General features: G+C 51.9%; 3 protein-coding genes and 1 non-coding gene across 9 annotated transcripts; 2 read left to right on the top strand and 2 right to left on the bottom strand.

The window, feature by feature from the left end:
* Nucleotides 1-33: 33 nt before the first annotated feature.
* Nucleotides 34-17,439, bottom strand: ABI3 (ABI family member 3). Of its 4 annotated transcripts, none has more exons than XM_064271186.1 (8): nt 17,212-17,439; nt 12,246-12,413; nt 11,050-11,226; nt 9,742-9,827; nt 9,455-9,550; nt 9,041-9,258; nt 8,455-8,592; nt 34-4,028 (listed from the first exon to the last, which is right to left on the bottom strand). In XM_064271186.1, the coding sequence occupies exons 1-8, from the start codon at nt 17,326-17,328 to the stop codon at nt 3,862-3,864; spliced, it is 1,167 nt and encodes a 388-aa protein (XP_064127256.1). In that variant the 5' UTR covers nt 17,329-17,439; the 3' UTR covers nt 34-3,861. The 4 variants fall into 4 exon arrangements, with proteins under 4 accessions (XP_064127256.1, XP_064127255.1, XP_064127257.1 ...); XM_064271185.1 differs by lacking the exon at nt 34-4,028 and adding an exon at nt 7,190-7,398; XM_064271187.1 differs by lacking the exon at nt 34-4,028 and adding an exon at nt 7,190-7,398 and having other exon boundaries at nt 11,050-11,098; nt 17,212-17,320.
* On the top strand, nt 201-6,357 carry PHOSPHO1 (phosphoethanolamine/phosphocholine phosphatase 1). Of its 2 annotated transcripts, XR_002786854.2 has the most exons (4): nt 201-314; nt 1,428-1,553; nt 3,454-3,565; nt 5,475-5,584. XR_002786854.2 is itself a non-coding variant. In XM_023553608.2 (2 exons), exons 1-2 carry the CDS (start codon nt 3,521-3,523, stop codon nt 6,355-6,357), a joined length of 804 nt encoding a protein of 267 aa, XP_023409376.1. In that variant the 5' UTR covers nt 3,460-3,520. The 2 variants fall into 2 exon arrangements, 1 of the variants encoding a protein (XP_023409376.1); XM_023553608.2 differs by lacking the exons at nt 201-314; nt 1,428-1,553; nt 5,475-5,584 and adding an exon at nt 5,599-6,357 and having other exon boundaries at nt 3,460-3,565.
* A 31-nt stretch (nt 17,440-17,470) lies between the features above and the next one.
* Nucleotides 17,471-20,805, top strand: GNGT2 (G protein subunit gamma transducin 2). Of its 2 annotated transcripts, XM_064271188.1 has the most exons (5): nt 17,471-17,638; nt 18,567-18,681; nt 18,922-19,015; nt 19,421-19,527; nt 19,971-20,805. In XM_064271188.1, exons 4-5 carry the CDS (start codon nt 19,444-19,446, stop codon nt 20,094-20,096), a joined length of 210 nt encoding a protein of 69 aa, XP_064127258.1. In that variant the 5' UTR covers nt 17,471-17,638; nt 18,567-18,681; nt 18,922-19,015; nt 19,421-19,443; the 3' UTR covers nt 20,097-20,805. The 2 variants fall into 2 exon arrangements, with proteins under 2 accessions (XP_064127258.1, XP_023409382.1); XM_023553614.2 differs by lacking the exon at nt 18,922-19,015 and having other exon boundaries at nt 17,474-17,638; nt 19,971-20,803.
* Nucleotides 20,806-27,533: 6,728 nt separating this feature from the next.
* On the bottom strand, nt 27,534-27,605 carry TRNAQ-UUG (transfer RNA glutamine (anticodon UUG)). Its single transcript has one exon. It is a non-coding gene; the product is annotated as a tRNA-Gln (tRNA).
* Between the last annotated feature and the right edge of the window lie 338 nt (nt 27,606-27,943).

Here is a 27,943-nt window from a genome sequence, read left to right as displayed (position 1 = left end):
TGGCAAGGGCTCCGGCTCCAGGGCATTTAAAGGGGACGCTGCAGCCGTCTGGGGGGGATGGGGGGCAGGTGGAGGGGATGGCCCAGGCGCACATCGTCCACGGTCCCTTGGGATAGGAGGGACTCGTGAGCCGGCGCCCCAAAACCCCGGGGTGGATAAGACACCGCGTCCCCTCCAATTCCCGTAAGCACCCCTTGCTCCATCCTGCTCCCAAATACCTCAGCTAGTCCATCCCCCCGCCCCTTACGCTTCAAACTCAGCCGGGACAGATCGCTGCCATCGCCGCTCCCCACGTGAGTCCCAGGCTCCGGAAGGTAGGGAGAAGGCTTGGGTCCCAGGCACGGTGGGGGCTGTGTGGAGTTTGAGGGCGCTCCTTCTCACGAGTGTCAGTGGAGGAGCCCCTGGAACAGACGAGTGAGTCCCCTTCTTTTCTCTACCCCGGGAACATGGTGCCCGGGTAGCTCTCAGTCCCCAACTCGCGCAAAGAGAAATCTTGTTCCTGGAGCTCAAGAATAGGTACCCCTTTGCGCCCTGCCGCCCACGAATCCCCACCTCTCCCTGAGGTGAGCACCCCCTTCCCCTGCATTGGAGAGAGGCACCCGCCAGCTGGGGCTGTGCCACAGTGCCTGCTTTCCAGCCACCTCTAAAAATAACTCTCCTGCCACCCGTCCGCAGCTGCCACCTCCCTGCTCCTGCCCATCGAGCCTCCCCTGCCTCAGTTTGTCCTGCCCAGGCAGGGCGAGCCCGGAGCTGACTCTGAGTCCTAGCTTCCTCGCTGGCTGGCATCAGGGTCCCAGATTATCCCCACCAGCTAGTCAGCCCAGCAAGCTCACGACCCAAGAAAGTCTTCAGGGCAATGAGGGAAGCTCTGGCTGCAGTTTTCCAAGAGCAGCCTGAGAGCCCTGAGTTCTAATCCTGATCCTGATGCTGTGTGATCCCCATGATGTTAACCTGACCCCTCTGAGCATCTGTTTTTCCTATCTGTTGTGGAGGATGGTGAGCAAGAAAGAGACCATAGTAAAGTTGCAGGCACTATCTGAGGAAGGCAGGAATTCCAGCTTAGCAGTTGGGTCTGATTTCTAGTGATTGATAGAAGAAGAGACTTGGCTTGGGCAGAGGACTCGTAACTGTGGTATTTGTGGGATCCTCTCCCCCCATCCCCATTCTTCACATTTCCTGTGGAAAACTGTCCTGTGACTCCACCCACCCAATAAAACAGGAGGATTTCAAACTTATGGCCTAGCCAAAGAGGGGCCCATTTCCCTCCCCCATCCCCAGGAGACCTTCCCACCCCATTCCCAGATTTAATCTAAGAACATTTGTATAAAAGGCAGGAGGAAGCAGGGAGGAATTTGTGATCAGATAGAGAGTCAGGGAGGGTCTGCTTTTAATTGGGACTAAAATATGGGTTCTCTTCCACCTTCTAGAAAGCCTTCTCTCTTCCCCTTGCACTAAGCCTTCAGGGAACGCTCAGGTCTTCCTCCCCTTTTCTTTGAGAGACTCTTCCTGGTGACCACAAGAGGATTTGATCACTTGAAACAAATCTGCCAGAGGTGAGTAAACCTGCTGGAAATTTAAGGGAGCCAGATTCCTACTGGGGAGCGGGAGGGCATTCTCTGGTCCCTCTGACTACCTGGGGGATGGTATCAGAGCATGGCCTGCTCTGTTGGGGCAGGAGGAAGAAACCCAGAATCCCTAGCCTTCTGCTTTGGATACAAAAAGAAACAAGGGCAAAGTAATGAGACCTTTTATGGCATGAAGGTTGGTCTCTGGGTGGCTGCTGGAGACCACTTTGTGTGGTCTTTGTATCTCGCTTCTCCATGTACCTGACACGTGCCTGTCCATGTTTGTTTTTACAATGGGAGTGGCCTCTCCAACCTTTCTCTTCTGACTAGGTTGGCTGGCCGGACATGTAATAACAGCCAGGGTTTTGGAAGGCTGGGACTCCCTTCAGATAGGGCCGGGAGACAGCCTCCCACACCTTGTAACACATGCCATTCCCTTGTGCCCCATGCCTCTCTTCCCTTCTCTCCCGTCTTCTCCTTGACTTGGGTCTTTTCCAACCCCCCCCCTCCCCACTTTGCCCACTGCCCCATTCAGCTTGGGCCTCTTCTCCCAATTCCTAGATCAAAAGTTCCTCAGGGAAAGACTGAGTCCCACATTCTGTCCTTACCTGAAGTGTTTTAATGCACATGTGGTCAGGGAGTTGGGAGGGATGGGGTACCCCAAGATGGAGGGTGGTAAAGCACCTCCCACCATCCTGTGCCTTGCTCCTTGGATGTCCCAGTCTCTGTCTTGGGGTCTATGACTTTTTCCTGCTGCCCTGGGTACAAGAGTGGTCTGGAGAGAGTGTCACCTTGACAAAGTCAGAGGTTTGATGTGACACCCATTGTCACCACCAGAGGGCAGCAGCCAGCCAGATCTTTGCTCCTTTCTGGGTCTAGTGTTGTCGATCTCTTTCCAGTTTTGTCCCAGCTGCCTCCTCTTCTCTCATTCAACCTGGGAGTGGAGTGACGGGGGAGCAAGGCCATTGGGAGCTGTAGGTGGTAGCCTTTGTAACTGCATTGGTGAAGGTCCCAAGAAGGCAAACCCCATCCCCCAAGTCTGTCAGAGATTTAAACCTGACTCTCCTGACTGCGGAAACCCTGGTGGTGTAGTGGTTAAGTGCTACAGATGCTAACCAACAGGTTGGCAGTTCGAATCTGCCAGGTGCTCCTTGGAAACTCTATGGGGCAGTTCTACTCTGTCCCGTAGGGTCGCTATGAGTTGGAATCCACTCGACAGCGGTGGGTTTTGTTTTTTCCTGACTGCTGAGCCCCTGAAAGCAGCTGGGAGGTCAGTCCCAGATCACCTGTAGGAGCCAGGGGCCCCAGCCCCGCGAGCTGTGGTTCAGTAAGCCCTGGTGATCTGCTCCTTCCCTTTTAAGGGCAGAGGGAAGGTGAGACTGTGGCCAGGCATTCACAAATCAGCTTCTGCCCTGACTAAACAGCATGGCCTCAGGCAAGTTACTTAACATCTCTGAGCCTTTCTCCTCTGCTGAATTCAGGGGATTGTGATGAACAGTGAGAGACCACCAGTGAAGGTGCTTTGTAAACTGGAATGTACCATACACATGGAAGGGGTAATGAGCATACCAGAGGAAAAAGCACTGGTCTTGGACTTGAATCTGGTTTTTAGGTGTCTCTGCCACTTATAGTGGGTGCCTTTTGGGCAAGCCAGTTAACCTCTCTGGGTTTCCAATAACATCATCCATAGCATCTCCAGCATCATAGGGAATTGCTAAGAGGATGCTTTGCGGTAAGTGCTGTGCTTATGGAAGGGTTGTTTTTACTGAGACCCTGGGAGTGGTTCCTGGGGTTCAGCAGAGAGGAGGGGATAGGCCCAGGTGGGCATTCGTTATGGATGCAAAGCCCTCTGGCTGATCACCTCAAATGGACCTTGTATGGTTGTCAGGAGCTCTGAACGACAGCTGGAAACCAACAGAATTCCTACAGGTGGTGCCCAGGGTGATGAACTGACAATGAGTGGGTGTTTTCCAGTTGCTGGCCTCCGGTGCTTGTCCAGGGTAAGTGGATCCCCCCAGAGGTCTCTTAGGACGAGGCCTCAGGTCCTACTTCCTCATCATGTGGTCGGGGGAGCCCTATCCAGCCCCTTTGAGTCTTGCCTTCACCTCCACTGGGGCTCCACTAATCCCTAGAAGCTTCCATCCCAGGTGTGGGGCCCTGATGCTTCTCAACTCCAGGAATCCTGGGCCACTGAGACTCCCAACTGGACATTGGTGAGACCAGAAAGTGACTCTAGGGATGAGGTCGAAGGGACTTTAGGAGGCAGATAACTCATTGCCCTTGAGTCATTTCTGACTCATAGTGACCCTGTAGGACAGAGCAGACTGCCCCATAGGGTTTCCAAGGCTGTAATCTTTATTGAAGCAGACTGCCACATCTTTCTCCTGTGGAGCAGCAGGTGGGTTCGAACTGCCCACCTTTCCGTTAGGAGCTGGGTGCTTAACCATTGTGCCGTCAGGGCTCCTGGGAAGCAGATAAAAAAAAGCCGCGTTCAAATTCCAGCTCTGGAATTTGGGGCTTGGACTTCTATTCACGAGGCATGCCAGGCCATAAATATCTCAAGAATACTAGAGAGGGTGTTAGGAAGAAACCAGAAAGAGGGATGGTTCTGTCTCAATTAAGTGGGGTGGGAGGCCGTGAGGGAGAAAGACGGTGTAGTGGGTATTCTGAAGCTGTACATATACTCTGCCTCGCTGACATGCACAGCTGCTGGCAGGCAAAGGTGACAGGGACAGGCTAATGAGGGCTCCTACTGTCTCCATTTGCTTGCTTCTGTGGCCTCTCACTTGCCCTGTTGTCTCCGGTCCTCTCCCATGTCCCCCGTCAACATGACTCTGCCCAAGGTCACCACTTCCTGGGAGCCCTCCCCCCTCACACTGTCCAGCTGTCTGTCCCCATGCTCCCCTGGCACAATCTCCTTCTGCCTTGTCCTTCCTCATCGCTGCCTCACCCCCCATCTCCTCACTACCTGCTCCCCGTTCCCTGCCTTTTCAGCCACTGCTGCTCTCTCTCCTTTCCCTCCCTGTCTCCCAGGTGTGCCGTGGCCCCACTGCTTCTTCTGCTGCCCGCTTGCTTCGGACTCTGGCAGAAACCCCACCCACTGACACGTCCCTCCCGGGGAATTGGCAAGTGATTAGTGTCGAGCTGTCAGCGCAGGGCTCTGAAAATCCCTGGGGAAGCTGTGTGTCTTCCCTGGACCCCAGCCCAGCGCCATCTGCCTGGAAGCAGCTCCCAGAGAGCCTTCCTGGGTCTTGTGTATTCAGTCCACTTACCTGGTTATGCCAGTGGTCAAATCCAGTTCTCTGCCCAGTGGGGAGACCCAAACACCTAACCCCCCAGGCTTGGTACTTAGCGCCCATCTCCCACCTGTGCACCTAACTCTCATTTGGGCACAGTGCCTTGGATGATGCCAAAGCCATCTTCCCTGGAGCCTGGCTCCTCATTCACAGTCCCATAAGCCATGCCCTCCGCATGGCCCCAAAAGGGAACGAGGAGGCTGCCCCAGCTGGACAAATGGGTGGTTTCCCTTGATTATGTTTGTGTTAGGGAAGGAGGGAGTGGAGAATTCCCTTCACCCACCCTTATCCACACAAGCAACAGAGGGCCACTGGGACTCTCCAAAAGGGCTAGTGCAGAAACCGCCCCAAAGGAGTGATTTCTTGAAAGCTGCTCTTCCCTTCTTACAAGCTCTTCCCTTCCTAAGCCCTAATAATCCCAGATGAGAGCACCAAAACAGGTTCCAAGGCAGCCCTTCTGGATTTAGGTGCAGGATGCTCCGCTGGGCAAAACACCCCAGGGCAGTGGACTGAGAAGTGCCAAGGGGGTGGGCAGGGAAGGCTGGAAGGGGTGGAGGGGTGGAGGGCGTGTGAGGTACTCAGTCCAGCTTAACCGGTCTTGGGTCCTCCTCAGGTCTTGGATATGCCAGCGCCTCTGGCCGTGGCCTGCTAACCAGCCTCTTCCCGGCCGGCTGCCGCCGCGCCCCCTCTCGCTTGCCCCTTCCTCTTCCTCCTGCTCCTCTCCCCCCTGCTCCCAGGACGGCGGGATGGCTGCGCAGGGCGCGCCGCGCTTCCTCTTGACCTTCGACTTCGATGAGACCATTGTGGATGAAAACAGCGATGACTCGATCGTGCGCGCCGCGCCGGGTCAGAGGCTGCCAGAGAGCCTGCGTGCCACCTACCGCGAGGGCTTCTACAACGAGTACATGCAGCGCGTCTTCAAGTACCTGGGCGAGCAGGGTGTGCGGCCTCGGGACCTGCGTGCCGTCTATGAAGCCATCCCCCTGTCTCCGGGCATGGGCGACCTGCTCCAGTTTGTGGCCAAGCAGGGTGCCTGCTTCGAGGTTATCCTCATCTCGGATGCCAACACCTTCGGCATAGAGAGCTCGCTGCGCGCCGCAGGCCACCACAGTCTGTTCCGTCGCATCCTCAGCAACCCTTCGGGCCCGGATGCCCGGGGGCTGCTGGCACTGCGGCCCTTCCACACGCACAGCTGCGCGCGCTGCCCCACCAACATGTGCAAGCACAAGGTGCTCAGCGACTACCTGCGCGAGAGGGCCCATGACGGCGTGCACTTTGAGCGCCTCTTCTACGTGGGCGACGGGGCCAACGACTTCTGCCCCATGGGGCTGCTGGCGGGCGGCGACGTGGCCTTCCCGCGTCGCGGCTACCCCATGCACCGCCTCATCCAGGAGGCACAAAAGGCCGAGCCCAGCTCCTTTCGGGCCAGCGTGGTGCCCTGGGAGACGGCCACAGACGTGCGCCTCCATCTGCAACAGGTGCTGAAGACTTGCTGAGGATGGCTGCCTGCAGGGGGTGCCCCGGGAGGATCCGCGAGGAGGGGACGGGGGCGCGGGGAACTGGGAAAGACAAACCTAGTTTTATAACTGCCTTTTCCCTTTCCCTTCGGTATGTCCCTCCGGACCGCTTTCGGGAATTCCGGGCTCTTCCATTTGCGGAGGCGGAGAGGGGGTTCGCATCGGTCCCTATCTATGCAGTTAAGCCGGCTTCACCTCCCCAGTTCCGCCGCACGCAGTTACATTCTGCAGTCTGCTTAACCCGGGTGGTGCGCAAACCTAGGAAGGTAGCAGCGTTTCCAAAAACCTTGCCCTCTGAGTTGGAAGGAAGGGGTTCCCTGGCAGGGGAGTGAAGGAACATCTCCCACTGCTTTACTGCTGCTTCTGGCCCCTAACCTCCCCTTCACCAGTCTTCTGTAAAGGAGACCCAGAGTCCCGAAATTCTCAAGGTGCGCAGCCACCCAGTGGCCCCACTGGACTCTCTCCGCCGACGGCCCCAGGCCTCTTCGATCTTACTTCACCCACTGCGATCGCACACTATTTCTGTACAGGCAACAGCGTTTTCTGCTTGCCTGGGGTTCTCCGCCCACCCGCCAGCACCCCCAAAGGAAAAAAAAAGCCAGAGGAAACAGTCGCCCCCTGGTGGTGGAATGAGGTAGCGCACCGTCCGGTTCCGGTCCAGCCAGCCAGGACCTCGCAGCGTTGCAACCGTGTCTCCTCGCACCCCAGCCTCGTCTATGCAGCAAGAGACCAGGGACTTTACCAAACTGGCCCCCGTGGGCTAGGCTCTCCGTGTCCCTCCTCCCGTATGGAACAGAAAGCCATGATGTTTTCAAGCAGAACCAGCAAAACCCAAGCTTCTCCCTCCTCTTTGGTGTTCAGGGCTATAAAGGAGGTGAAGGGGGAAGAGATGACTGAGATCTCTTGCGCCGCAGTCTAGGGGGTGAGGGTGAAGGTGGTCTCTTCGCACAGAGCCCCTTAAGGTGAGGGAGGTGGTCCCATTCTTGGGGGTGTGTCCAACTGGAGGAACCAAGACAACACCTAACACACAACAAGGCACAAAGGAAAAAAACAAGGTGCAGGTGACCACTGTAGAGGGTCATGGGGGTTATGTGGAGAGGGGACTTAAGGACGACTGAGGAGGGTGAGGTGACAGAACTATTGCCACTAAGGGCAGCTGAAGGAGGCTCAATTCACAGACGCCTGTAGAACTGGGGTGGCTTAAATGCCTCCTCTCTCTGGCCCCCTACCCTTTTTGGGCAACCATCAGAAGGTCAATCAAGGCTTTATTCAAACTTGACACTTGCAGCTGGAAACCCTGCCTTCATTGATCTCTGCAGACAAGATCATCAAAACTCCTTAGTTTCCAGTTGCTTCTCCTTGGCAGCAAGTCTCTGGGTATCTCGTCTCTCTACCATCCAGGACCCTTTTCCATAAGGGCACAGAATACAACTCACAGCCCAAGAGGTGGGCAGGCCTAGTCCAGCCAAGATGGTGAAGCTGGCTTTGGCCTGGAGCTCACGAGGCTGGCATGGCAGAGCCTAGGTCAGAGGCCCAGAGAGCCCCCCACCGTCAGCAGCTGGGTTCCACATAGTTCCCAGGGAAGAATCCAGTCCCATCTGAACTGACGCCCTCACACCAGCCATCAGAATAGCGGCGGGTGACACAGATGATGGTGCCCTCAGAGAAGGAGAGTTCGTTGTCCTTCTGGCGGGTGTATGGGTACAGTGTCACCACTGCAAGGCGGGAGGAGAGGGTGCCATGAGATGTGCCCCTGGACCAAATGTTGGGTTCTAGGGAGCATCTAGGGGAGGAAGCTACAGGGAACTCGGCAGGAGGTGTCTTCTAAGCCCTCAGGACCCCTCCCCTGCTCTGCTCATATTCAATACCAGGCTCTCCCTCCCAGTTCGATTCTGAGATGGCTCCTAGGTGAACATTTGCTCAGTGCATCAGAAAATGTGCGTGGTGGTAGATAATAGGCTCACACCTTTGTAGGGGCAGGGAGAATGCCTCCTGGGAATGAATGGGGGTAAGGACTGCAGAGGCCAGAACTGAGGACCCAGAGTCTGGTGTCCGTCAGGCCCCAGTCTCAGGTACCTTTCTCCAAGTATGCAGCAGGGACCCAGCTGGGTTCATCGGGTCCAAAACCTGGGGGTGGTGGAGGCAGCAGACCCAATTCATCTACATCCAGGGGTGGAGGTGGGGGCAGGTCCAGGGGCAGTAGCAGCTCGGGGGCTAGGAGGGAAAGCAGAAAGGCTACACTCACCCCAAGAAATTTCCTGGCTCAAGTGTGGGACCTGAGGATCCACCCATTTTTATATAATCTTCCTCCAGCCCTGGACTACTCAGTTCCACAATGCTTCTAGGCACGTCGTAGGTGCTCAGTAAACACTGGAAGATTGAGTCAACAGCCATTTAGTGACCCGTGGGCAAGTAACTTCACGCAACCTCTTAGCCTCAGCTTCTTGATCTGCTAAATGGGAGGGTAAAGGTTCACTCAGGGTGTTAAGTTTAAATGAAAAAAATGGGTGAGGGCCAGGTATAAAGTTTACTTCCTCCGCCTCTTTCCCTCCTGTTAACCTCCACCTGGGACAAAGCGTTCCCTGAGGCGGCCGGGTTTGATCCTAAAGGGCTGAGGTGAGAAGGTGACGCCAGGGTTGCGGGAAAGGGCGGAACTCCTTACCGGGAGGGGGCGGGGCCAGCTCCTCGGGCGGAGGGGGCGGCAGGAAGACGTCGGTGGCTGGTGGCGGTGCTGCCATGGAGCCGGGAAGAGGCGGGGGCGGGGGGGCCATGGAGCCGGGAAGAGGCGGGGGTGGGGGGGCCATGGAGCCGGGAAGAGGCGGGGGCGGGGACGCCGCCTGCCCCTTGGTCGTGGAGACCCCCCCGACCCCTTCGGCGCTGCTGAAGACCAGAGGAAGGGGCTCGGCTCTATTGCGGGCGCTTTCTTGAACTTGGCATCCCCCGACTGGCCCCGCCCCCTGAACGTTAAGCCCCGCCCCTTGACCCTGCCCTTGTGGTCCCAAGTGCTCGCAACCCCATTAGTCACCATGACAACGGCCCTTCTCAAACACCCACCACCCAGCCTGGTCGGGCTCACCCGGCCGAGGTCAGGGACGAGGCGGACGAGGCGGCAGAGAGGTGGCCGTCGGACACCGCTGGGAGCTGTACGGGCTCTGGGATCCGGGGCGGCCTCCTGGGGGTGGAGGGAAGGAGTGTGAGGGGGAGAGGCGTCTGCGAGCAGGGAGGGGTGCAGTGGGGAGGGGGCAGCGGCAGAGGAGGAAGTTTGGCGCCGGAGGAGGAAGTCTGGGATGAGGGTGGGGGAGTGGAGTGTCAGGCTCTGCTGGGGACAGGGCCACATTGGTTTGGATCCCAGCGAAGCCTCACCCCAGGGTGGCGGAGGCGGGTGTGGCAGGTGCCTTGATGCTCTTGCGAGACAGGGTCCCGGTCCTCGACAGTTGCGTACTCAGGTCCTGTGTGGGAGGAGGGCAGGGCTGACATCTGTTGTGGGGGGCCAACCCCCACCCTCATCCCAGAGAGGAAACAAGGGAGGCGCTGATGAGAACTGGGAGGAGGGCAAGTTCCCATTTCCACTTCCCAGCCCATTACTTCAGTCTCTCTTGTGGCCTGGGCCCTGGGCCTCAAGCTGGCACAGTCCCGGATGACAGAAACCTTGGGGTGCAGACAGGGTCTGGTGGCCACTTCCTCTGCAGAGCCACAGAGGGCTGAGAGGGGCCCACCACTCCTGCCCCTCCCCAAACCACCTGCGTGCTCAGGCAGCTGGAGGCCTGGTCTGGTGGTCCTGAACTATGATTAGACCCCAACCCCAACTTCCTGAAGGGAAGAGGCACACCACACTTAGAAGTGTCCCAGCTGTCATTTCCACAAGCCTGTGGAACTGGCTTTGGGGGTTGGAGGGCAGAGAGGGGCAGGTACCAGGGCACTTAGAGTGTGAAAATGACACATGTCACTGATGGGGGTCCCTGTCTTTGAAGGTGGGTACATGCAGAATGATGTTCTCTGTTTGCTGTAGTTCGCTAGGAACAAGACAAGAGCTTGGAGACGAGAAGGAGCTTACTGGTGGGGAGACATGGTGAGTGAAGGAAGAAGTGTAGGTTCTAACCTAACGAGGAGTGCGGATGGGAGCCGGCAAAATGGGGTGGGGGCAGTGTGCCCTCTCCCAGCTCTCAGAAGGAGATGGGTTGAGAAGAAAATGCCAGAGTTGTGTGCTCACCTTTTCCTACATCCCCTTCGAGTGGCTGCATCCGGCACCTTCCCACCCACAACAACTCTGGGGTGGATTGCTCAGTGCAGTGACCTCAAACCCCAGACAGAGGAAGTTACTGTTCTTATGTGGCTGGGGAGCCGTTCTCATGCACAACCTGCTATCCTCCCAGCCCCCTCTTCCCCTTCACACCCGGCACCCACAGTGGAAGGGGAAGGAGGGCCTCAGGATGTCACAATCAACAGATCATCTTGAATAGGGTAAAAGCCAGTGATGGAGGGAGGAGTTCATGGGAGGATTAGAGAATGTGGGGAGGAAGAGGGAGGCTCAGAGTAATGGCATCAGGGAATGGGAAAAGAAAGGAGCTACAGGTGGGGACAAGAACATGGATGTGGAAGAGCTGGGTGCCTGAAGAGAAGGGAGACAGGAGAGGGAGGATGTGGAAAAAGAGGAGGGGACTCTTTCTCTACCTTGATCCCATGGCCAATGTCATCCAGGCAGCCAAAATTGAGGGGTTTCCTGTAGTAAGGTGTGAGAGGGGGTAGGCTCTGAGGGGCGATGACCTTCTGGCCAGGAGGCAGCTGCTGGACAACAGCCAAGGTGCCGATCTCCCTGCGGGCCACCTTCTCCATGTGCATGTTCACCATCTGTATGACAGGGTTTGGGGTGGCACTGGGGCATCTGTGCCATAGAGACCTCGGCATGGGGATAGGGACCATGGGAGGCAGTGAGGTCCAGAGAGAGAGTGAGCTTTGTCCCCAAGGCCACAGAGCAATTGGGAAAAGAGTAGCAGGGGAGGATGGAGCCACTTTAGAGCAACTTCCTGATGGATGTGAATGAAGGTTATTATTAGCTGAGCAGGAACAGGAGGAAAAGAGAAAACACGAAATCCCTGGGGAAGATGGGAAGAGACCAGAGGACTGGGCTGGCTCAGGAGCAGAGGGGGGTGAAGTGGAGGTGGTGGAGGATCTTCCTGCATCAGCTCTCTTCTTCAAGGGACAAATGAATGAACTTCCTCTTGGGATGTTCTATGGAGAAACCTACAGCATCGAGAGGGTGGGGACTCTGGTTTGCTAGGGTGAGAGGGAAAGTCACGCCCCATGCTCTGCACATGTGGCTGATGCACAGGCCAGAGCTAAATGTGTAACTGATCTGTGTGTGTACTTAATGAGGCAATTCCTCGGTCAAGGATCCAGGAAGGAAGGAGGAGGGTGTGTATGCTAGAAGGGCAGGGGGCACTGTATGGGCTGAAGATGTTCCTGCCAAGTGAGCACATGGGCTCTTAAGTTGGTCTTCAGATTGAAACAGGGCCCATTCGCCTCTTTCCTGTATTATGCAGCCCCTGTGATTGGTAGAGCCAGCTTTCTAACTGGAGGGTAGAATTCAGAGAAAGAAAAAGCCCTGCTTTCAGGTCACTATGAGTCAGAACTGACTTGACAGTACATAGCAACAACAAGAAGCTCCTAGCCAAATGGACAGCAAGACCCACTACGAAGACAAAGCCACAGAGATAGGGAGGTTCCAAAAGCTTGGGAAGTGCCAATCTCCTGTGGTAGTCAGGCCTTTGGCCATGGAGGAAGGCAGGGAGAGACTTCTGCTGGAGAAAATGTCCAGGTGGGGCTGAAGAGTCAGGGACTGATGCAAGAAGCCTCCTTGTACCCCTTACCTGGCCCAGGGTGCTGACACGGGCTTCCACCTGCCGAAGCGCAGCTGCCTGCAGGTCCAACATGCGCAGAGTGTGGCCAGCCAAGTTGCCCACCTGGTAGGCCACACTGGCCAGGGCCTGGGTGGTGAAGGCCATGGTCTCTTCCAGTGCCTTCCGCTTATCTGTGGTCTGAAACACACACAGCCCTGGCCTGAGGCCAGCACCTTCCCCTGGGTCCTTGGCAGGGTGGGATGGGGTGGGAGGAGACATAGGGAGGGTAGGGGCTGAATTGGGAGGAAGATGCTGTAGTCTTTAGAGGTTTGAGGTAGTTTCCATAAGGATGATTTTAAATAACAAGAGGGATTTAAATGACATTCAGAAAGCAAATCTGCAGTGCTGGGGAATGCATGTAAAGGGAGGAAAGGTAGCCCCTCTCAAATGGCCAGGCTGGGAATGGAGTTGAGATGGCTCTGCCGCTTTTCTGGGGACCTGAGCAATTGAGCTGTCCTGTTAGGAGATAACGAATGACTAGAAGAAAGGGAAGAGGAAGAAAAAACTGACTGGTGGAGACCTTCTTAAAAAACAAACAACATGCTCCCTGCCCAGATCCAACCAGAATCCCCTAGGAGTGAGGCCAAGGAATCTGTGCCTTCAAAAGCTCCCCAGGTGACCATTGTGCTCCTTGCTTAGCCCTAATCTACAGGTTAGTGTTTGGGAACCAATGATCTGGTCCATTTTACAGATAAGGAAACTGAGGTCTAGAGGGGAATGGCTTCATTCATTCCCTCCAATTGCTTCCCAATACACTGAGAATAAAATCCAAACTTCTAACCATCGCCTCCTCACAAGGTCTAACTCCTGCCTTTCCCTGTAGTCTCATCCTCTATAATTCCCCCTCTCACTTATTCCCTTCCAGCCACATTGCCCATTGTGACTGGAGCATGCTAAGATTGTTTCTACCTCAGAGTCTTGGCACTTGCCATACCTCTTTCTAGAATCCTCATATTAGATCCCAGCTCCTCAGAGACACCTTCCCTCACCACCCTGTTTAAGATTTCCCCCACCCACCCCTGTATTCACGCTCTATCATTTTTACTCTGTTCTCTTTTATTTGTGGCACTTAGCACTATCAGAAATTATTTCTCTATTTATTCTTTTATTATCTATCCCTCTCTCCCTCGCCACTGTAATGTAAGTGCCATGAGGACAGGGAACTTATCTGTTTTATTCTGACTCTTAAGGACCTGGAATAGTGCCTGACATGCAAAGATACTTAATAAATATGCATTTGTGACTTAATTAATGGATTGAATGGGAATCCAAGCACTTGCTGGGCATCTTTCATGGCCGGAATCACGCTGCCAGTCAGTGGTGGAGGGGTGGTAAGGGAGTGGTTGAGTACAAGAGGTTTTTTCAGTCCCAGGTGAGACTATAGGGGTAGGACCAACTTCTCAAGTTCTGGTTCCCCAGGCTGCTTCCTCATTTCAGCCAGGCTTGGGTCATGGAGTTACTGTACTCTAACCAGTACCTTTTTCTCCATGGGCAGGGTGGCAAGGCCAGCAGACTGACAGGCAAGGCTGCCCACTGGGATCTCTTTGCTGGGGCCCTTGGGTACCCCTCAGGACCTGTCAGTGGAGAGCAGACCTGGAACTATCCAGAGAAGGGTTCTGAGTGTGACCTGGGTGTCTCCAATGCAGCCTGAGTCCGCCTGGGGCAAAGGGGCAGGCCCAGCACCTCCTGGGCAGCCCCTCCTGTGGTTCTCTCCTCAGGCCCTTCTCCCAGCTGCTTTGTTCTAACAAAAGAGATGCTCATTTGCATGTCCATTTATACGTCGTCAGCATATGTAACCAAGAGCCTTAAAAAGGCAAAGAAATCAACCGAAAATAAAAAACAAAAAACAGATTGTTCTTGAGTAGATTCCAACTCATAGTGACCCTGTAGGACAGGTTAAAATGTCCCATAGGGTTTTTAAGGTTGTAAATCTTTTTAGAAGCAAACTGCTGTATCACGGTAGAAATGTCCCATAGGGTTTCTAAGGCTGTAAATCTTTTTAGAAGCAAACTGCTGTATCTCTCTCCTACAGAGCGGATGGTAGGTTTGAACTGCGGACCTTTTGGTTAGCAGCCAAGCGCTTAACCACTGTGCCACTAGGGCAACCCAGGACATTAAAACCAGATAGGGTAGTAAGTCTTGTTCTAGTTCACGGCCTTCCTTTAATAGGTGAGGAAATGAAACTTCCCCCCTACCCCCAGGTTACTTAGCTCGCCCCTCTTCCGCTGACTCCCCAGACTAGCATGTAGAATTGTCAGCCCAAACAGGAAAAATGGCTGCTTGGGCCCATTTCTGAGAGGCTAGAGCCTGGATCACTGCTGACCCCTGGCTTTGGTCTGGACCCAAAGTTAGGTCTAGGGGAAGAAGGGTCTGGGATCCATCTTCAAGACTGACTACATGTTCATCATGCAAATGAACTTGTCTGTAAACTCGGTCGACCCTGACTTGAGAACACTGCAGAGCACAGATCTGAAATTGACCCTAGCTTGCCTTCCCCTGTTCCCTGTGGGTTTCCTGACACCTGGTTGGGGGTAAAGGGGTAGAGGCCGTGGGAACCAGGCTTTGTTAAGAACAGTTCTGAAAAGTCACCCAAACCCTTCCTAGGAATTTGCTCTCCAGACAGAGATCTTCAGAGAGGCCTGGAGAGCTAACTGATGGTGTGGTCTAACAGTTAGTGTCCTACTTGAAGGAAGCAGGAGCTCTGGGATTCAACCCTGGGTCAGGGCTCCCCGTGCCCTGGGTGTCTTTGCAAGGGCTGCTTCACCTCTCTACAAGTGAGTTTTATTATCCATAATTTGCCTTTTATCTCTGCAATTAATAACAACAATAATAATAGTAATGGTAATAACTGCCATTTATCCTACCTTTCTTAAGGGGCAGGCACTGGGCTAGATGCTTTAATACATTATCACAATTAATCCAAGTAATCATTCCTTGAGGAAGGTTGTAAGAATCAGAGATGGGCAACTTGCCACAGGTCTTGTATTTGGTAGATGGCAAAACTGGAAATTGGACTCAGGTCTTTGTAACCCCAAACCCTGCGTGCCACGCTATGTGTGCAGATGAGAGCAAATCCAGACACCTTGAGATTTGCAGAAGGTATTGAAGAATGGAACCAAACCATAAACCAAACCAGGTGCCATAGAGTTGACTTGACTCCTCACGACTCTTGTGTGTGTCTGAATAGAACTGTGCTCCGTTGGGTTTTCAGTGGGTGATTTTTCAGAAGTAGATTGCTAGGCCTTTCTTCCCAGGTTCCACTGGATGGACTGAAACCTCCAACCTTTGTATTGAGCATGTTAACCATTTGCACCACCCAGGGACTATGAAGGAATGGAAGGGACTGCTTTTATCCTTTTGACAGTAGGAGCATATCTTTCCAGGGCCGTGAGAACGGAGCTGGTGTGTAAGCTATGTTCCATCTCATCTACAAGGTGGTCACTCACTGTCTACACAGACCAGAATTATACCCAGGGTAGCATTTTCAGCCAGAGATTTGGCGGGTGGGCTCTGGAGTTGGATTTCTGGGTTTGAAACCAGGCTGTGCCACTGTCTTGGAGACCTTGGGAAAGTGACTTGGTCTTTGTAAACCTCAGCTTCCTCATTTGCGAAATGGGACGGTATTACCTCCCAGGACTGGGGTGAGGACTGACTGAGGCAGTAGAGGGAATGTTGCTTGTCCCAAAGCAAGGGCACAGAGCATTGTAAATGTTATTCTGATTGGCTCTATTTAATCTGCCATTTTCTTGCTCTCTTTTTTTTTTTCAACATGTACTGTGTTGGGAGGTCCCTGTGCCTCTTGTCACAGTTGGGTTAGTCCAGGTTAGAAAAATGAAATTTTGTCCAAGTGGTAGGTTGCACAAACACGTAAGCACTCAGAGACACCTCGGAAGAGAGGCCTGGCAATCTGCTTCTGAAAAGTCACAGCCTCAAAAAATCCTATGGAGTACGGTTCTACTGTGCAACACATGGGGTCGCCATGAGTTAGAAATGACGGCAACTTTTTTTTTTGTAACAGGTTATGCCTGTAACACTTAAGAGAGCAGAGGAAACTGAGGACAGAGAGGGCAAATAACTGTCTTAAAGCCATACAGCATGTCAGGGAAAGGGCTCGACTTCAGAAATCAGGGAGCCTGGGCTGATGCCCACTCTGTGCTTCCACACTGTGTGACTTTGGACAGGTCACCTCACCTCCCTGAGCTGCTCTTTCCTCATCTATAAAATCGGAATAACATTACTTGTCTCACTAGGTAGTTATAAAAGGCCAATGAAATAACAGAGTCGCTCAATAATAGATCCAGGAATCTACATTCTCAGTCCTGGAACAACCACACAATTTTAAAAAACTGTTCTAAAATGTCACATCCTCATCTTTTGCTGGTAGCCTGCTCCAGAAGTCATGTTGTCCATTCCCCTGCCTCTGTGTCAGCCCTCTTTACCCTAGCCTAGTCTGACATCTCTTAACTTTCCCTCAAGATATCAGGGAAAGAACTCCAGTCCTCTTTTCCCTTGTCCATCTCAAGTTCACTACAATGGTTGGGAAGTTCTTCCAAAGTATCTCCTACAGCCAGCCTGAAAATGGAATGATGGCGCCACAGGTTCTCTGGGTTTGAGTGGGAGGGTGGGAGGGTAAGAGGGAGATAAGCCTCAATGAAGCTGGATACCAGGATGGAATAGCTCTGGCCCTGGCATCTCTGAGGCTCTGGGAAGGAGAAGGGACACAGCAGGGGTTTTGGGTGGCATGGGTCAGGGTTAGAGTTTTGGGAGAAGGGATGATGCCAAAGCCTGGCTTGGGAGGTTTCTCAGCCCAAGCCCAGCACATCTGCTGAGCCCTCTCCGGCACCTGTCAAGCTGGCTCCCATGGCCCAGCCCTGGGGGTGGGCCCTGGGGCACCTCCCAGGGCTGGGGTGCCCACACCTGTGCTTGCCCCACGTACCTGAACATAGTTGTCCTCGCAGTAATCGGCAACCCGCAGCAGAGTGCTGTGGTTGCCCCGCAGAGCCTCTCGCCCCGTGGGGATCTCAAACTCCTGCAGCTGCTGCAGCTCCGCCATGGCCCCCAGCCTCTGGCTGCTCCCCGGGGAGCCCGCTGGTTTTGAGCTTCACCCTGCCCTTGATTGGTTGCTTCGTCTCCCCTCCCTCTTACTGCTTTTGGTTTCCTCTGTGTGAGAGACCCAAACCTGCTTGCAAAGGGCAGGGAGGCTCATTCCGGGACAAGAGGAAGTCAGTCCCTACTCCCTGGGCCTGGGCTTCTCTGTCCCCTGCCCAGAGGAAAGGGGAAGCCAGAGACCCCTTTGGGGGCCCAGCCTCCCAATTCTTCCCAGCAGAGGAAACCAAGGCCAGGGCAGCTGTGATTGCTCCCAGGTCCTGGAGAGGAAACTGGATGCTGAGGGGATGGGGTGGGGGACTGAGGAGGAAGGGGCTGACCTACTATGGGGGGTGGAGCTGGATTTTCCACTCAGGGAAGGGGGAGGAAGGGCAGAGGGTGGGAGCTTCCTTGGGAAGCTCCAGGATGATTCACCACGGGAGGGGGTAGTGGAGGGTGGATAGGATATGGAGACTGGTCATGCTGGTGGGGGACTTGGAGTGGCGGTGCCCCACCAGTGGAAAACAATGATGCAGCAGCAAGAGGAATCAGGGTTGGACACAGGAAGGACACACCAAGAGATTCCCTGAGAAGTGTTATCAAGCCTCTGAAGAGTTGTCCATTTGATTCCAGCTCATAGCGGACAGAGTAGAACTGTCCTGTAGGGTTTCCTAGGCTATAATCTTTACAAAAGCAGATCAGGAGGGGAGGGTTTGGGGGACAAGGCAGGAGGAGGGGAGCCTGGAGAGCTGGAGGGTGGGGTTTGGGGAAATGAGAATGGTGGGAGCTCTGGGTTCCTGGGTGGTATAAGCAGTTTGCACCTGGCTACTAACCAAACGGTTGGCGGTTCGAACCTACCCAGCAGTGCCATGGGAGAAAGATTATAGCTTAGGAAACTCTATGAAGCAATTCTACTCTATGACACATGAGGTCACCATGAGTTGGAATCGACTAGATGGCAACGGGTTGGGGGTTCTGAACCAGGGACATCATTGAAGGCAATGGTGGCTGATGCAGGGGGCAGGGTGATAAGAAGGTGGGCTAGAGTCAGAGAGATCGGAGGTGGCCTCTCTTTCCCAGCTTACAGTGGGAAGAACCTCAACATCTCTGCTCCAGTGGCAGGGAGGGCTTGGAGGCTCAGGTGATGGCTGGGCTTAGAATCTTGAGCCTCTGATCAGCTTAGGCATCAGAGCTTTTGGCTTCCAGACCATCTGCTTTATCCGAAGATTTTCTGCTGCTGAGGAAGAGCTAGGAAGCTCAAACACCATCTTGTCTGGGTCCAGCACAAGTGAACTTGGAAGCGTACTCTCTTTCCTGGCAGGTGAGAGGGGCTGAGGTTGCACTGGGCTGGGATCTAGTCTTAGAATTCTTGAGGTTAGGCCCTAGGCAGGCCGTAGTGATAACTCTGTAGTAATAATGATATCAGTAATAATAATGATAAATGTATTAAGTGTGCGTTATGTTCCAGGTAGTGAATTAAAATAGCTATATGCATTATATTTTTTGGTGTTCACAATAATCATGTGATAGGTGCTATTACTGTATTATACCCATTTTGCAGATGGGGAAACTAAGTAAGACTCAAGAAGGTTGAGGGACTTGCCTATGGCCACACAGCCAGGAGGCAGCAGAGCTGAGGTCAGAACTGGAGTCTGGTAGGTTTCAGAGCCCATTCTCTTAAGCATAGGGTACACTCTCCTCTGCAAGGACCTGGGGACAAAGAAAACTTGTACCCCAGTCATTGTATGGAACAATAACTTGGCTTTCCAAATCTTCCTCACTGAAAGAAATTCCTTCTCTCTTCCTTTTTCGTGCTCTGAGTTCCTGTTTCCTCCTTAGACAAGTTGCCTAGGGCAAAGATCGTGCCTCCCGCATCAGACTAGGCGCTTCTTACTCCTCACAGTGGGACCTGGCAGGATGTAGTGACTTTATGTTGACTGATGAGGGGCATGAACTGGGGAATATGGCAGGGGAAAAGATACAAGTTGGGGTATGGAGAATGCAGAGGAGGGATCTGGGGGAGCTGAGAGAGTTACAATCCCATTGCTGAATCCTTTCAGGGACCAGGTCTCTCTAGGGGAGAATGGCTCAGGACCTCAGCGAGAAGGAGCTACTGAAAATGGAGGTGGAACAGTTGAAGAAGGAAGTGACGAACCCAAGAGCTCCAGTGAGCCTCCTCTTTTCCTCTCCGCTCTCTTCTCCATCCCTTTCTGTTCCTGATGGAATCTGGGGCATGAAGGAGGAAGTGATGGAACATGTGATGGTGGAACATTTCCAGGGTGCTAGAAGGAGCAGGAGGTGCTCTGGGATGGGGTAGGGAGAAGAAGGAGGCTGAGGCTTGACCCTATGGAGGTGCCATACTTCTCTGAGCACAGGAGAGAGCCTCAGAACCTTGGGAAGCTCAGCATATTCCACCCCAGCTCTGGGCTAGGCATAGCAAAATACTTCACTAAGGTAAGAGTCAGTCTTTGTGGTTCAGGTCAAGGAACTCACATCCCTCTCACACCTGCCTATCCCCTTCATCTTTCTCCTCTCTGGCTTCTTGGGACTGGCTGTGTCATGAATCCTGAGAAAAAACAAGAGCTGTATCCGTATTATGTTTCCTTACAGATTTCCAAGACAGGAAAAGAAATCAAGGATTTTGTGGAGGCCCAAGCAGTAAACGATCCCCTTCTCAAAGGCATCCCTGAGGACAAGAATCCCTTCAAGGAGAAAGGCGCCTGTGTGATAAACTGATGGCACCGAGGCCCCTTGCCCTAAACACCTGTCTCTCCTAAGCCCCACTCCTTACCCAAAGCCATCCCAGCACAAACCCCCAGGGAACCAGTAAGTCTTCATCTTCTCCCCATCTCCTCAGAACCATGCCCCAGCTCCCTCAGTCACAGGAATAAAGATATCCGGCTGAATGCAAAGCGAATCTATTCTCCAATCTCATTTTCAACTCTTTTCTCCTATCATCTCCTCTACCTGCCGGATCACTGCTAGCCTCACTTGGAAACATTCTTCACTGGCTTAGCAGTTGGAGCCATAAGTGGTGGGGCCTGGAGAGCCTGAGATACCCTGAGGCCCCAGAAAGCAGTCCTGAGGAAACATTTACTTCTCTTTAGAACCATTCTCATCTCGTCCCTCCACTGGTAAAAACTGTTTCCACATCAGAGTAGTTTGGAGGCCGGGGCTGGGGGTGGTTGCTTTTCTCCCATCTCATGTCCTATCTTATGGTCCTCCACCTAGTTGTTTAGATCACTCCAGATGGCCTGATGACAAAAAGAGTTTGAAAGTCATTACTTCTTGATTTATTTAATATCATTGTGTGCCTATTATGTTCTGGGCACTAGGAATGGAAGATTGAACAAGACTAACGTGGTTTTCACTTCCATGGAATTTAGCCAAGAAGACATGGAACAAGCAATTTACAATTAAGTCAATAGGTGATACTACGGGGAAAGTCAAGGGTGGTGTGGGAACAGACAGCAGCTATCCTTGTTAGGTGGGGAGGGGGTCAGGAAGAGTTTCTTGGAAGAAGTGACTTTTAAATGGAGACTTGAAGACGGACAAGCTGAGGAAGGAATAGAGGGAAGAGCTCCAGATAGAGGCAAAAGTACATCCAAAGCCTGGAGGTGACTGAAATTGTGGTACATTCAGGACAACGAGCAAGGTCAATGTGAACTGTTGCATGCTGGTAAGAGGGGGAGAGGGAGAGACAGGCAGTGATAAAACATAAGGCTGGAGATGGCAATGGAGGCCAAGTCTTGATGGACCTTGTTGTGAGCTCAGCTCAGTGCTTTCTTCTTCATCCTAAAGACAATAGGAAGCCTATGAAGGTATTGAACCAGCAAAGGGACAGGCATTTTTAGCCAATTTTTAGTGTACCACTGTGGCAGGAGGGAGGATGGACCCTGCTAAGAGCTAAGGGAACAATGACGGATGAGACTGATTCTTGGCCTTGTTATCAAGGAGATTACTGTCTAAAGGAGACACAGATGAACAGACAGTCATAATGCATTGAGCTCAGTGCAATCCCAGAGAGGTCTACATGGGGCATGATGGAAGTCTATAGGAGGGCGACCTCATTCAGCTGAGGGTGTGTGTTGCATCCTGGGAGGGAAGACAAAAAAGGCTGCTAGAAGGAGGTAATATCTAAGTTGAGTCTTCGGGGTTAAGATGTAAATGAATGGATGGACGATGGGGTAGTACAAGCAGGGATATGGATTTGAGAAAAAAAAAAAAAACATGGTTTGACTGAAACACCAATCAGTTTGGAGGTGATGGAAGGTAAGGAGGGAAGTCTAGATCCTTAGGACACGCAGGGTGGGGCTGGAGGTGATCGGATCAGAGAGGTCTGGTTTGCTGTACTAACAACCTTATCCACTGGAAGGTTTTAATTCAGGGAATGACTTGGTAATATTTGTGTTTAGAAGAAAATTTGCCTTTTGACAAAGGGGGTAAGAGTAGAGACAAGGAGACAGACAAGGAGGTGGCTGACAGAACAGGAGAGAGGTGAGACAGGGGATGGTGGCCACAAATCTAGAGATGGAGGATAGGTTGAAGAGTTCTTGGGGAAATAGTTTTTAGATCTTGACAACTCGTTGAGTGAGCGGGGGTGAGGAAGAGGGAGTTGTCAGGGCTGACTCCAAGTTCCCACCTCGGTAGATTTACTAGATAGGATTGAAAGCAAGTATTTGGAAACAACCCTAACATCCCCATTCCCCATTGCCATCGAGTACAGTGATATTAGGTATAGCTGCTAACTCACTCAACCTTCCCTCCCCAGCAGGAGATAACCCAAAGTCACCTCCTGAGTCTAGGGGTGAGGCTATAGGGCTACTGTGCAGTGCCCTCTGCTGGTTACTCTGGTGAGGGACAACACACTATAGGCTCTCTAACCCACTGCCATCCAGTTGATTCTGACTCATAGCAACCCTGTATCTCTCTACTTTCCCAAAAATGCGGTCCTCAGGGACCCTTCATAATGAGCCCTGGTGACACAGAGGTTAAGCTCCCAGCTGCTAACCGAAAGGTCGGCTGTTTGAACCTACCAGCCACTTTGTGGGAGAAAATTGTGGCAGTCTGCTTCCCTAAAGATTTACAGCCTTGGAAACCCTATGGGCAGTTCTACTCTGTCCTATGGGGTCACTGAGCCAGAATCAACTTGACAGCAACGGGTAGGGAAGGTCCCTTTACCAGAAAAAAAATTATTGGAAGGGGATCTGCAGACTGTGGTGAGGAGAAGAGACAGGATCTCCCCTGAGCTAAAGGGGTTGGAAAGTGTGAAGGAGAAGGAAATGTGGAGGGCAAAGAGAGGGTCTCAGAGAAGCTGGAGCTAGGAAGGGAAGGAGAAGGACCATGGCGGTGAGCTCACAGGCTTCCAATTCCCTAGGCCAGAATTTTACAAACTGTTGGTTGAGATCACAGTGGGTCATGAAATCAAGTTAGTAGGTTGTGACCAGCTTAAACACACACACACACAATAGAAAATATTAGCAGGTACCTTTACATGTGGGGGCATTGGTGGTTCGGTGGTAGAGTTTTCACCTTCTATGAGGGAGACCGGGGTTCAGTTCTGGCCAATGCACTTCAAGCTTGCATGTTCTATGATGCCAAACCAGCAAAGCTTCCAGACTAAGGTGGACTAGGAGGAAAGGCCTGGCGATCTACTTCTGAAAACAGCTGACTTGATGGCAGCTAACAACCTCCACATATAGTCAGGATAGTATTGTTTCTTAAACCTTTCGTTTCAGTTTTATGTATGTGTGTGTATATGTATGTGAGTACTGGGTTGTGATGTAAAATATATTTCTAACTAAGGGTCTTGGTACAAACAAACAAAAAACCATGAAAGCCACTGAAAAAATGATGGAAAGTGTCATGGTGAGAAAAGTCCTGAGCTGGGAGTGAGATTCACAGCAGAATCAAGCCTCAGAGTGGAAAGGCAAGATGTCTTTGTGAAGCCCAGCCTTCACCTCAGTGCGGAAATCTCTCAACACCCTCAACCGACAAAGACTTTTGCACTTCCTCGGAATACTTCCAGGTACCAGAAGCTCAGTATTTCTTAAGTCTGTTCCACTGAAGGACAGCTCAAATTCTTAGTAAGTTCTTCCTATTTGTCCCTCTAACTTCCACCCACAAATTCTCCTACTCTGCCTCTGTTGCAACCTGAACTAGGCACAACCGAGCAAATAAATCAAGGCAGTACCTGTGACCACTAAGTTTTTTTTTTTTTTCCTTCCTCTGTCATATAAAGCATTTATACTTTTCACAAGTATATGAGCTTTCATAGTCTTCACCATCCTGGTTGTCCTTCTAGAAATTACCGTCATTGAGCATACCATGGATCAGGTGCCTAGATGAGGACTTACACTGTTTTATGAATCCCTGGAACACTTGTGTGCAAAAAACACCACGGTATCCCTTTACCGATAAAGTTTACTTGGAAATTTTAAAGTTCAAGTACAACTAGCCAATTTCTGACAGGATAAAATTTATTCTGTGTGACATCTAGAATTGAACATGACCCTCTGAATGTGGCTTAACTGGCTCAGAGTAGACAAACTTTCTCTTGCCTCTCTGTGAACAAACTTTTCATCTCAGACTCCTCATTTGTGACCAGGGCAGAACCATGTCTCTAAATACTTTCTGACCTTCTTGAGACATAAACCAGAACCCAGTGCCGTCGAGATGATTCATAGAACACATTTTCCGAATAGTACATACAGCGTAAATATGCATTTTAACAAGCTATTGTAAAGTGAACATCTATGTAACCTTTGCCCTGGTCAAGAAATACAAAAATATCGGCACCCCTCAGCTGACCCCTGCTGGCCCCTTTCCAGTCACGGCTCCCTCCTTTCCCCAGAGGTACTCTGTAACCTGACTAACTTGGTAATGTTTTCCTTGCTTTACCTAATGGTTTAACCATCTAAATTTGCAGCTCTAAATAATATATGGACGTTAATTTTACCTATTTTGGAACTTTATGTAAATGGAATCATACATAATTTATTCTTTTTTGTCTGTCTTCTGCTTTAGCTCAGTACTTTTTTTTTTTAAAGATTCACCCACCTTGTTGCATGTGGCTATTAACGCTTTTTTCTTGCTGTATGATATTCCATTGTATTGGTGTACCACAAATTATATACCCCTTTTACTGTTGATGAAAAGTTTAGTTTCTTTGCATTTCATGTCTTTAGGTACACATATGTACACATATCTGTGGGTATATGTACGAGAGTGAAATTGCTAGATGGTAAGACAGGATTGTCTTCAACTTTACCAGTTAATGTCAAACTGTTTTCCAAAGTGACTGTGTCAATTTATACTCCTATCAACAGTGAAGAAGTACAGCCAGAATGTCCTTAGAAGCCAGGATGATGAGATTTCATCTCACATACTTGAACATGTTATCAAGAAGGACATGGAGAAGGACATCACGTTTGCTAAAGCAGAAGGTCAGCTGAGGAAAGAGGAAGACTCTCAATGAGGTGGACTGACACAGTGGCTGCAACAATGGGCTCAATCATAACAACAGTTGTGAGGATGGCACAGGACCAGGCAGTGTTTCATTTTGTCCTACACAGGGTCACTATGAATCGGAACACCCGAAAAGAACGTGCTCTGTAGAACAAACAATTATAGGAAACCTAAAGGGCAAAAAAAAAATTTTTTTTTTAATTTAAAGGGCAACATTTGCCCAAAAGCAGTGACAAGACAGCAGGAAAGGGTTGGAAAACCAGACAAAAGGAAACGAAGAACCCAGGGAGGAAATGGGGAGAATGCTGACAGTGTGGTGAACGCTTTGTGTAACATTTATTGAATGAGAAACTAATTTTCTCTGTAAACTTCTACCTAAAACACAATAAAATTAAAATAATTTTTTAAAATAATTTTTATTGAGCTTTAAGTGAAAGTTTACAAATCAAGTCAGTCTCTCACATAAAAACTTATATACACCTTTCTACAAACTCCCAATTACTCTCCTCCTAATGAGACAGCCCGCTCCCTCCCTCCACTCTCTTTTGTATCCATTTCGCCAGCTTCTAACCCCCTCTACCCTCTCATCTCCTGTCCAGGCAGGAGATGCCAACATAGTCTCAAGTGTCCACCTGATCCAAGAAGCTCACTCCTCACCAGCATCCCTCTCCAACCCACTGTCCAGTCTAATCCATGTCTGAAGAGTTGGCTTCGGGAATGCTTCCTGTCCTGGGCCAAAAGAAGGTCTGGGGGCCATGACCACCCCCGTCCTTCTAGTCTCAGTCAGACCGTTAAGTCTGGTCTTTTTATGAGAATTTTGGGGTCTGCATCCCACTGCTCTCCTGCTCCCTCAGGGGTTCTCTGTTGTGTTCCCTGTCAGGGCAGTCATCGGTTGTAGCCGGGCACCATCTAGTTCTTCTGGTCTCAGGATGATGTAGTCTCTGGTTCATGTGGCTCTTTCTGTCTCTTGGGCTCGTAATTGCCTTGTGTCCTTGGTGTTCTTCGTTCTCCTTTGATCCAGGTGGGTTGAGACCAATTGATGCATCTTAGATGGCTGCGTGCTAGCGTTTAAGACCCCAGACACCACTCTTCAAAGTGGAATGCAGAATGTTTTCTTAATAGATTTTATTATGCCAATTGACTTAGATGTCCCCTGAAATCACGGTCCCCAAGCCCCTGCCTCTGCCCCTGCTATACTGGCCTTCAAAGCATTCATTAAAAAATTTTTTTTAAGAATATAGAATAATGTGGACTCATTCACTGCTGATGCTGTCATAAATCAGTTGTCCGAATATGTGTGTGGCTGTATCTGGGCTCTCTATTCTGTCTCATTGGTGTGTTTGTCTCTTCTTTCACCAGCACCACACTATCTTAATTCCTATAATTTATAGTCGATAATACCCGTTACCATCGAGTTGATTCCGACTTATAGCGAGTCTATAGGACAGGGTAGAACTGCCCCACACTGTTTCCAAGGAGCATATGGTGGATGTGAACTATTGACCTTTTCGTTAGCAACCGTAACTCTTAACCACTATGCTACCAGGGTTTCCATAGTTGATTATAAGCTTTAATGTGTAGTAGAGCAAGTCTTCCCACCTTATTCTCCTCATGCCTAGAGAATTTTGAGGCTGGATCACTCACGCACACAGATCCATTCAAACGTTTAAGAAATTGTGTGAGGTGGGTGGGAAGGAGGCGTCCTCTGGGGAGAGGTGGGCGGAGCAGTGAGAGGATCCTCTGTCTCCATGGCACCCTCCCAAGGGTGAGAGTGCAGTGCCAATCACCCTGCAGGCTGATCATAAATGCGTCAGCGGGCTCCTTCGTCACTTATCCTAGAGGAATAGACACCCCTCAGAATCCAGATACTAATCTAAAGAAGGCAACACTCTGGGCATCTCTTCCACACTACCCCAGAGGTACACGGTTTCCCGCAAATCACGGGCGCCTGCTCACACCCTAAATACCGACCCTCCACAGGCTCTCTAATAAGACATATTTTCAGTCCTGTTGGTGAAAACCCTCGTAGATTCCTATCCTCCGCTCGGGAGAAAAACCCCATCGATACGGCGACAAATCGCCAGCAGAGATACCTTGACAGGAGCTGAGGCGGACGCCTTTACTAAGGGATTTTTTCCTGACTAAAAGACGCCCCCAACCTCACTGCCTCAGTCAGTAAGGGACAAGCGAGACGAACACACTTCTCACAGGCGGACAGACCGCCAGGGGGACAGCCCAACAACACATTTCTCTTGACCAATCAGAGTCAAGTTAGTGCCCTTCTCCCCGCCCCTTGGCTCCGTCCCGACATTTCATTCGCGGTTTATGGAGCAGTAATGTATCGTACTAACCAATAGCCAAGAAGGATTCTCTACAGCTGTCGGGGAAGGGTGGGTTTTCCGAAGCTGAAACTATTGCTCCCCGCCCGAAGCAGGATCCTCGGAATCCTTCGGGTCCCTTCGGATATTTACCTCCAGGGTAAGGTCACGTTCAAACTCCCGTCAACACATTTATTTTTCGGCACCGATTCTCGCGCATGCGCATCGCGACTCTCTGGACGGCCCCGAAATGAAAGCACCTTCGAGGGAGGCGGGCAGGGACCCTAAGCCGCGGTTCACCAGGTCAGCGGGGCGGTGGCACAGCCCGAGGTGGCTACTGCCGGCAGCGACTCCCAAAACATGAATTGTCGAGCCAAAAGAAGTAGCGAGGTCCCACCGAGATTTGAACTCGGATCGCTGGATTCAAAGTCCAGAGTGCTAACCATTACACCATGGGACCGCCTGACTGTTTTACGCGGCCGAGAGCCTTCTCAAGCCACGTAGCGTGAGGCACTGTGTTTTGAAAGCGGCATTGCATGCCCCGTTCGCCCAGCCTGGGCCCTGGGCCCTGGGCCCGGAGCCGGAGGCGCACCGGCGGGCGGAAGCGGGGTACCGAGGGCTTCCGCATCCCTCGCGTCCCAGATGTTCCGGGCCCCGGGGGCGTCATCTCCTCCCGCCGCACTTCCTGACTCTCTCCTCCAGGGGCACTGACCCGCGCCTGGGGAAGCCGAAAGGGCGGCGGGTTGGCGGCGGCGCGCTTTGCAGAGCGGAGCTGGCGGGGCGGGACTGGACAGGGGT

Source organism: Loxodonta africana, chromosome 18 (assembly GCF_030014295.1).
Source record: "Loxodonta africana isolate mLoxAfr1 chromosome 18, mLoxAfr1.hap2, whole genome shotgun sequence".
NCBI classification, from domain to species: Eukaryota; Metazoa; Chordata; class Mammalia; order Proboscidea; family Elephantidae; genus Loxodonta; species Loxodonta africana.
This window is presented reverse-complemented; position numbering and strand designations above follow the sequence as displayed.